This window comes from Bombus vosnesenskii, unplaced genomic scaffold (genome assembly GCF_011952255.1).
Source record: "Bombus vosnesenskii isolate JDL3184/JDL3185 unplaced genomic scaffold, Bvos_JDL3184-5_v1.1 scf7180000013309, whole genome shotgun sequence".
NCBI lineage: Eukaryota > Metazoa > Arthropoda > Insecta > Hymenoptera > Apidae > Bombus > Bombus vosnesenskii.
The window spans coordinates 138158-148203 of record NW_022882958.1 but is presented as its reverse complement, the minus strand read 5'-3'; the positions used below and the strand labels follow the sequence as shown (position 1 = coordinate 148203).

Below are 10046 nucleotides of genomic sequence, written 5' to 3'. Positions count from 1 at the left end.
GATCCGGTACTGTACTCGTCTCGGACAACGTCTCGTTCGCTTCGTTTCGTGTTCTGGCCGAGTTTCAACTCGTGACCAGCTAGCTGGACAGCTCGTCTTGTCGCTTCACGCCGACGCTCGTGCCTTACGAATTGCTTCGTTCCCCGTGTATCAAGCCTTTCTCTACTAGACGCGATATTTGGCTAATAGGAAATTTATTGACACTTTTTCCCAGCATTCTTTCGCGTATTTGTTTCTTTTTGGAACGTCAAAGTTTTAGTAGTCAAAGACAATTGGCTTTCGATCGTTTGCTCGTTTCGGAAATTTTCAGTTATCGTAGTTTTTCTGTCTCTTCTTTTGGATATTTTCGTTCCTGCTTCTTAAAAACGGATTTTTAACTCAGAATTGTCGTCGATATTTCTGGAAATTGCTGCTATAATCCCTTTGTGTTATGGTTTCTCTGCTTTCTTTATTTCGTTTGATAGATTCGTTCGCAGACTATGTGTTGGAATTTTAGCAAGTCGAAACGTACGTTTCTAGAACACGGATTATGGATGCAGACGTCAGGCAAAGAGAGGGAAGTTACGCGCATAAGGGGATTACGCTTCTCAAAGTTTTAAGTAGAGATTCTATCGTAGAGTTGTGTTTCGTCGTCTGTACAAAGTTATTTTTTGTCAGACGACCTTGATACGTGAGAGGATTTAACAAGCTTTGGTCTTCCATGTCGTTTCAAGTTCGTGTCTCTCGAACGTAAAACTTTCCTCGTGATCTTCTTCAAAGGTAAGTTTATTAATAAAATGAAATATGAACAAATACAAAAGGAATAAAGCCCTATGTACACCAACATCGGTCAAAAGTTTGCACTCACTACGTATTTCATGAAAACCAAGAATTTAAAAAACAAAAGTTAATTTAGAATTCTGCTATCTTACGAAACTATTTTAATATTATTATTTGAATTAATGATAAAATTAACAGCCGATAGAACGCGGATACGATTGAAAAGTGATTCGAAAATTGCAAAATGCTTGGCTGGTAGTTATATAAAATATGATTAACATAAACGGGATTTCAGGAGAGAAAATTACTTTGTCGTTACATATATAATATATATTATATTTCCATATAATATATCGGTACATGTACATCCACCTTCCGATACGATACGATAACATCCATTATTGTATTTTTCATTAATAATTAGTAATGCATACACGTGCGTTTAAAATTTAAATAAGAGAGATGTTTGATCTCGTGTCATGAGAACGCGAGTTTCTCTCTTTCTCTCTCTCTCTCTCTCTCTTTCTCTCTCTCTCTCTCTCTCTCTCTCTCTCTCTCTCTACATCTCAGGAATCAATTTTATTAAATAGCTTCGATCGATTATTCTACGAATCGGCCGTGATCATCCTCGTCAGCGATAAATCCATAGGACACCGACGTCTGATTGTTAAAAGTGACTAGAGGAAACACCAATCAGAAGACAGTAAAAGACCCATAGGATTTTTCTATTTCGTTGAAAATTCATCGAATCGTTCAATTTTTGATCATCTATCGCCGATCGAACAAGATGACGGCCTGAAACATCAGAGAATCGAGCCTGATGAAATGTTTTATTCGCTATTAGTCGTTCATCCTCTCTGTATGCTAGTTTTATATAATCTCTTTCTTTTTTTCTGTTCTTGGTGATAATTATTTTATGAAGATAACAGGCACGATTCTCGATTACGCGATAAGTGTCTTACGAGGAACAGAAAGTTTCGAGGGATTCATAGCAAGTATATTGGCAATGCGGAAATCTATCACAAAGCAAAACGCCTGTTCGCTAATTTTTGTCCATTTTGTACCGTTTTAAGTTAATACCATTTAATTGAGTTTTCTTCGAAAATAATTATGGAGCATGAAGTAATCGAAGGCTGACAGAATGTAGGCGAGTTTTAACTTAAAACGTACATCTCCTTGCGCTAGATACAGACTTACAATTATTGTTGCATCGTTCGTTCAAAAACTTATTATCGTCGTTCAAGGGGAAGAATCGGTTTCCTTAACGTACGAACCGCTTCGTATTCCTTTTTTACATGCTACTCGATAGTTCCATTCGCCTCTTAGAGAAACTAAAAAACCACCTATAGGAATGTAGTAAAACGATCAGTCAGACTTTATTCCCTTACTTCCCGCTACGTCTCGATGGGGTTTGAGATTGCGCAAGGCCACCAAGTCCATCTTAATTAATAATAAGAATAAAGAAACGAAAGGGCGCAAAACGTAATAATTTCATTTAAAGAATGTAACGGGAAAATATATAAATATGTAATAAAAAAGAATGAAAGAAAATGAAGAACTGGCTGTGGATGAAGTTTATCGTTCGAGTACAATAGGGGAGTACAAATCGAGTACAATAGAGAGGTAGATACGAGATGTGCGCTGAAAATATAAGCAAAAAAAGATACCAACCAAAGAGATACATAGACTTGGTCGAGTATTTTCGACGATAATTGAAAAAAATTGAGGCAAAGGAAGCAACAGGGAAAAATACCATAAAAACTCAGCCTCTCCGCGATGCACACATTCGGTAGCTCGCTATTTTATCGATAGGTTTTTCTCGATCGCTGTTTTTCTTCCATCGTACGCCGCAAATGAAGTTCTATCGGAATCTAATCGATAACACGTGGAACTTTTAGACCGTGAACAGCGGACAACGGTAAAAAATTTGTATAAGAAAACCGCTTAAAACTGCAAAGCATTGGCAGATGGTGAAAAGGATAATAGTATGATAGTAGTATAGTAAGAGGAAAAATATGGAGAGACGAAACGAAATCTTGAAATGGAATCGTACGAGTGGTGCGGATAATCGCGTCGCGTGCTAAAAGGAGAAACGTTCTCGCCGAAAGAAAAGGGAAAACGGACGAGCCGTTTAGCCCCATTTCTGAAACAGACCCATTCGTTGGCACTGACAGTTTGAGCCCCACAAATTGCATCTGCAACTGGAACTGTAGCAGCAGTCTTTTGGTCGATGATCACAGTTTCCACCCCGTCTTATGCAGGCTCGCCTGAACAAGTAGATCAACGAGGTACGTCTACTCGAGATTAGGGATATCTGAATAATACGTTGCAGAGACATCGAGACAACGACGGGAGAAGGATGCGTGTAAAAATATTTGTCAACTTTGTTGTCCAACCTTCGAGCTGCATGATCCGTTAACGCTTTGACTGCCACCTTGGTCGTATATGACCGGCCACGGTTTCTCCTGTCACGCCACGGTGGTTATCGGCGAACGGAGCGCTTCAACTTTTCTTACAATTGTAAAAATTGTACGAAAATTGACATGAAAATTGCACGAAAAGTTAGGCCATTTTTAATAGAACATCGATAAAAAAAAAAATGAGAACAAATTTTGCATCTAACGGTGCACTGTGTTTGCATCCATATCTTTGAACGGCAATCTACGAATATTATTAGAAAATATTACATTAGAAAATAATAATCGTAAATGCTGCCTTATAATCATATGATCGAAGTTAGAAGTGTGCACATAGCTTACCATTATATATACAATGAGCAAATAACGTTTACTAATATCTTGTACACGTTTCAACGATACATTCTGCACAGTTCGCTTACGACAAAATAACGACAAAATAAAATGCGAATGGTTGGTTGAAATAAACCAAGCCTTGTTATAACATGTCCCTGTCAACTGTTAGCAAGGCGCCACGGTGGTCACCCGTGACCACCAATAAGATAAACGGTCCATCGGGGAAGAATGTTGTCTTACATCGTCGATTTATTATTATTTTGCCATTATATGCTTTGAATAATAAAAATACTCTCGTGGCGTCCTCAGAGAAACACGTGATTTCGGCGTGGCAGTCAAGGTGTTAATTAATTATTATTAACCGTTTCTCTCGAATGGAAAAATTATTTTTTCCATATAACTATTCCGTGGATAGCAGGATAGAAATTAAAAGAATTTTAATATAATTAAAAGAATAAGAGATATATTAATCGTTGCAAATGAAATTCATAGTGGATAGAGGAGATTCAAATTTTGTTTAATTATTTTCTCCAACTGCTTTACCGCTAAAGAGTTTGATCTTTAAGCTTGTTGCAATTTTGCCGTCGAATCAGCGAATGAAAGTATATTTTAATGATATGCAGATTAAAGTGCAATCTTAACGCGAATGAGGATGTGCAACGGTGTTTTAATTCGAATATCGCAGCGCAAAGGTTAATTGGAAAAATAACAAAATTACCAGAGCTCTTAAAGATCTTAAAGGTTGATTTTCTATTTAACGATTATAAGAAATACATGCAAATCTATTTGATGAAAATATAAAAATTCGAGAAATGGTATTTGCAAGAGGATGGGAAAGAATAAAAATTGGGTACAGTGATACAGTAAATACCCACTTTTGTTGAGCCGCTCTCATCAGATTCTCCAATGCGTTGTCTGTATAATCCGAATCCGCAACCTGCAGCGAATCTTCCTCTGTAACGCACATTGAAAGAGTCGTTAACACCGTAATTACGCTGTCAGTTGAACAAGAGATAATTACAGAAAGTAGAAATCGTAAAAATGAAAACTTTTATTCGAAAATACTTTTGCCCACTTTTTCCCCACTAACAGTAACAACAGCAGCTTTTAATACGGATCACGACGAATCGCATTAGTCAGAGAAACATCGAACGATACAGAAGAAAAATGGTATAATCGAAGGAATCCGCGATCAAGTTAAATTTTCATAGAGAAATCGCTCGATAAGAAAGAATTCTTTCTGTCGGTGAAACATTTCACTGTGCAAACTTTTACAACAGCTACACTGCATGAATTGTAAAATAAGTACCTTTACAAAAGAATACATCAACGATTACATAAAATTACTAAGAAAGAGGACACTTTGAATAATCGAGGATTGCTTTCCGAACCGTAGAGTGGTCTGGTCTTTGGAAAAATCGGTTTCCTAACGAAAGGAAAAAGAAAGCGGCGGCGGCGGCGGCGTCCATTAACAGAGTTCATAAAAGGGTAAATTGTATCGCGAAGAAGAGAAAAAATAAAAATAGGAGCATTTCCTCGGCAAACCCTCTCAACGGATATATATATTTAGTCGGCGTGGTCGCCTACGTTCTTCTCTACTTATATTTCATGCAAATTGGTCCGCTTCTTTCGACGACACTCGTTTCGCGAATAACGACATCCAGCTCGGAATTATTGGCTCGTATTTTACGACAATGTAAAGAGGATTACCAGGTGTAACACGTGCACCTGGCGAAATCGGAACAATAGCTTCGTTTTATTTGTTTGAAAAGTTACAGCCAATTAATCAAGAAACGTGTGAGAAATTGTGCAAATAATATTCGTAAATTCCGAGAGGAAATAATTTAAGAGGATGAAAAAGATATTTGTAGAGAAAGAAATATATCGTAACAGGTTTGCAATTTTTGAGAAATTTTTCTTAAAATATCTTTCAATCGTGACTATTTACATTAATCTGTGAAAATTGGTATATTTATGTATTATTAAAGTCAGATATTCATATTGCGTGCAGTGTTGTTATCCTTAGAAACAATCGTTCAAGCATAATTTGTCATTATCCTAAACGAAACACGAAAGAACGTTTATCTTTGTTTAAAGCGATAATTATATCCTTTCTTATATTCATTGATTGGATGCGACGAAATAATGATTCTAGCGAATTAACGAACGCTATGCTACCGTACGTAATATTTCTTTCGTTTCTAAATGTATGCAATTTTACAATATGCTATGCTTGAAATCTTCGCGTAGAGATGTTAATTCGGTAGAATACTTGATACGCGTTACTTTATGAAGACACTTTGCAAAGCGGATCACGTAAACCATCGTCCTTCACAGGGAAAGTATCAAGGTTTGCAAAGATCTTAATAGAATCTCATTTTCTACTTTCCTCGCCGAAAGTCAAACAGCATCGTCATCCTTCGTAAACATATTGTTTGAAATTAGCATATTAAAACTGTGGTGAAAAAACCGTGGTTTGTTAAAATTTCCAATGAAAATTTGTAATTATTGGAAGATTCAATTTAGTAATTTGAAGAAATTTGAAGAAATTTGGAGAAATTTTATTTATACGATAAGAAATAATTTAGACGATTATTTAAACAATCTGATACGTATCTGCTGTATCATCGAGTTCGTCAAGTTCATCGTAGAAGCACCTCGAAAATTTCCCAAATAATTCATTTTAACCACCATCCTAATATTATATTTTAAAGGAAATTTTATATTCTGCACAAACCCGGTCCTTACTCTCTTCCATCGACGTGGTTAATCGGCCGAAAAAACCCTACTCTACCCTTCCAGTCTCTTTCTCAAACGCTAAATATTTATCCACGAACTCTTATCATAAATTCCCACGTTAAGTCCTGTCCAATTTCCATAAAATTACCATTAAAACAAAATAAAAAAGGGAAAGTAATAGCACCGGTACGGATACCTACAAGATCAACCGATTTTCCATTCAACTTTCTTCAAATGTAATCATTTGAATTACTCTTCCTTCGGTTAGGTTCAACGAATAATCCACTTTGAAGTTCCAATTCCAATTCCAATTCCAATGTTCCATTTACCAGAGTAATCCTTTGATCGAATGGAAAAATCAGTTGGCTCGAGTTCCGATCCGAACAAGGCGGCTGATATTAGAAGTCGATCCACCAAAGGGAATTCGTTAATTCGTCGGGAATAAGAGCAACTCTGAATTCTAACGGAAACGGATCGCGTGGTAAACGCGCAATAGCAAATTGGTTACCCGAAATTGGTTTCCTCGTTTTCTTCGTCGTCTGTATTCTCATCAACAGCCTTAAAACAGGATTAAGGTAATGCCTTTGCCTCTCGTCTTTATCTCCGGTCGCGCACAACAATGCTGTCGATGTTTCGGTATTCTCGCGATACGTAAAAACGACGAAACAACCGCGAAATTGAGGAATTTCTTAGGAAATTTCTTCTTTCTTTGGTCAAGAGATTTTGCCAAATTTTACAAAGTTTTTCCACTGGAAAATTATGGTCGTTTGTTGGAACGATTCGGAAGCGAACCGAGCATCCAGTGTTTGCTAGATTTTTCGATCGATAGTCGTAATACGCGAGCAAAGTTATTCATTCGATAGAGAAATTACACGCGTAGTAAATCATTGTACTATTGTATCTATTTAGTAATATTTCCATTTCAGATACGTTAAAAATTCAGATAAGTTAAATTTAATAAATCGTAATAATAAAACCAACGATTCGATATTGGATGATTTATTATTAAATTTTATTCGACCGAGCTGGAAATTTTGTAATTTACACAGCAATATGATTAACAGAGGAGAGAATGGAATTTACAAAACTTCACGTATGTGTTTATCGAATGTATACCATATGTATCACACCGTGGTAGTAAGCGAAGGTAAAGTTAATACGAAAAAAATGTATTCGTTTCACAGGAATTTCCAATATATCGGAAAATTGTATTTCGCAAGGTTCGTTTAAATTCGCGTAAAATCTTCCACATTAAAATCGACCGACTAATACACTCCATGTTAAATTTCGTATCGTACTGTACGCGTGTTACGTAAGATTTCCGGGCGAAGCCATCGAATCTAATTATCCGCACGTTCAATTAAAGTATCGCTTAAAGCGGTTAGCCAGATCGACGTTGATTTCATTTTCTTTTCAATCAACGATTGTTGCGTAACGCGCATCCATCGGATACTGTTTCGTTCGCGTCGATTAGTTACCATGATAAATATAATGTTACCTTGAAAACCTATTATTTCTATCGAGATATTCAAATCGAAAAATTATATTCCATTTATTATTCCAGCTTTCCTCCAAACGCTTAACAAGATTCATCGAAATTGAAATAAACAAATTTTTGTGTCAACGACTTTTCACACCGTAATCTTTTCACTGCTTCAAATTTTTAAACATCTAAATATACATAGAACGAAAGAAACTATATATATATACATATACTGTATATATACTATAAATATACATAGAAGGAAAGCAAAATTGACGAGCATTGGTTACGATATATCGACTCTTCAGAGAAGGCATAATGTGTAAGTAATCGCTACTCGAGCGTCCGATTTCATACGGGTTTATACTACTACTATTACTACTAGTCGCACTCTGCTCTATCCAGTTAAATACAACGTATCGCGATAAACTAAACTTTGTTGATTTTCTTTTAAATATCTAGTATAGAAGATTTAAAGTTTAACAAATTTCGAAAAATCATACAACATCATTTCTATCGAAATGTCGTAAGAGATTTGTACGAGAAAACGAAAAATGAGAGAATATTTTGGGAAGGAAGCAAAATTTACAACGAAAAATTGCTTTTCTGCTCTCGATATTTGAGATGTAAATTCATACTCCATTTAATTCCATTTAACTATTTAGTCTCGACAATTTAGAGTGCAATTGACATTTAAATATCATTATCGTTGCAATTGAACGCTTCGTGATCGTCACGACAAATAATGATTAGCGTACTAATGCGATTAGGATATGTCGATCTTTGAAACACGCTGGTTAAACCAGTTTAACTGGTTACGTTACGAAAAGCTTTGAATACGAATGGAAAGTCGAACGAGGCTCGAAAAATAAGCGATATTATATTTTCTTCCAATTTTATCAGCCACGCGAAGCTCGAATTACGTCTATCCAAGTTCACTTGAAAACGACCTAAACTAGAAATGTCAAAACTCGAAAGAATTTAACATCTAAATATCGTTCGATCGAAATTTAAACAAACTGAATTTCAAGTTAAATTTCTACGACCAATGAGTTTCAACGCCCAACAGGAAACAATATCTACGCTTTGCTATAAAATTTCTAAATTGACCAAGATTTTGCGAATAGCGTCACTCCCCAAAATCTCTACCATCTAAAGACAAACAAGCTTCGTTTCAATTTTCCATCTACGATTCACCCCACAGTCACCACGCCGATCGTCGTCTTTACCACCGCATCCAATCCCTCGCGTACCTCCAATTCATTCGCCATACTTTTCCAATTGCTTTGCGAATCACACTCGGACGCAGTGCAGAAAATTAAATCGAAGAAGGAAATAAAATGAAACGAAGAGTAAGAGGAGGCGAAAGAGTTACTCACCGTCGTCGATGTAGGGGCTACCGATAGTCTTGTCAGTGAAAACGACGAACAAGCAAAACAACAAGAACAGGCTGAACTTCATGTCTTCCTCTCGGATAGAGTAATCAAGGATCGATTGATACGTGTACCGGGCTAGCTGACTCGTACTCGTGGAAGGATTCGTACCCTTTCCTGACCGTGGTCGAGTTGCAAGTGAGGTTTCCACGTCGGACCGGTAGCTTATATAGACGCGGGAGGCGTGGCGATCTCGCCCCCACGAGGATCTCTTTGCGGAGGGTGAGACCGTGGATAAAACTTCGGTTCGAGGTTCCACGCGCTCGTTCCGCGATGTCTAGACAACGTTGTACTCGCTGCTTTTTACGAACCAGGTTGGCGGAAGGTTCGTAAACCCAGGCAAAGTTAGAAAGTGGAGAGGTGAAAGGGGCAGGGGGTGGTGCTTTTTCGAGGGAATGCCACAGTGAGCTTAGGGTGGCCACCACCCTTTGAACAAGCAACTGGTTGCGAAGCAACTGGTACAATCGCTGTGTGCCTATCGGTCCGATTATGCCGCCCGTAATACGATTTACGTTTCCGTCACGTTTCCCATCCGGCTTACCTTCCATCGCTTTATTTATTTTGCATCTACTTATTTCTGCGTCCACTTTTCTTCGGATGTATCTATCCTGAAATAAGATTGCGGAAAGAACGTTTTAAGATGCTGGTGTCGAAGGCGAGTTTGAAAGCGTTGGCAAAGAGAAGAAGGAAGGATCAGACCACGCAACATGAAATATCGAGGGTTTTTTCCTTTTTCTTTTTTTTCTTCTTTTTTCTTTTTTTTTTTTTTATAGAGAAAGTTCGATGCGATGGCCTTTTTACGAGGATTTTACGTTCCCGTTCCGTGGTGTTATTTTGATGTTAGGCGAGGGTTGAATCGGCACGGTAAAGGGACACGAA

At 37.3% G+C, this 10046-nt stretch overlaps 1 protein-coding gene across 1 annotated transcript; it reads right to left on the bottom strand.

Annotated features, from left to right (window-relative positions):
- Window positions 1-1078: 1078 nt before the first annotated feature.
- On the bottom strand, window positions 1079-9329 carry LOC117234862 (U8-agatoxin-Ao1a-like). Its single transcript, XM_033496444.1, has 3 exons — window positions 9114-9329; window positions 4388-4466; window positions 1079-3053 (listed from the first exon to the last, which is right to left on the bottom strand). Exons 1-3 carry the CDS (start codon window positions 9193-9195, stop codon window positions 2891-2893), a joined length of 324 nt encoding a protein of 107 aa, XP_033352335.1. The 5' UTR covers window positions 9196-9329; the 3' UTR covers window positions 1079-2890.
- Between the last annotated feature and the right edge of the window lie 717 nt (window positions 9330-10046).

Bases quoted from the DNA above. Each gene is read 5' to 3' on its own strand.
- LOC117234862 (XM_033496444.1), bottom strand. From the start codon at position 9,195: ATGAAGTTCAGCCTGTTCTTGTTGTTTTGCTTGTTCGTCGTTTTCACT. The intron at 4,467-9,113 runs GTGAGTAACTCT...TGTGCGTTACAG, and splicing joins TAGCCCCTACATCGACGACG to AGGAAGATTCGCTGCAGGTT. The intron at 3,054-4,387 runs GTGGGTATTTAC...AATCTCGAGTAG, and splicing joins ATGAGAGCGGCTCAACAAAA to ACGTACCTCGTTGATCTACT.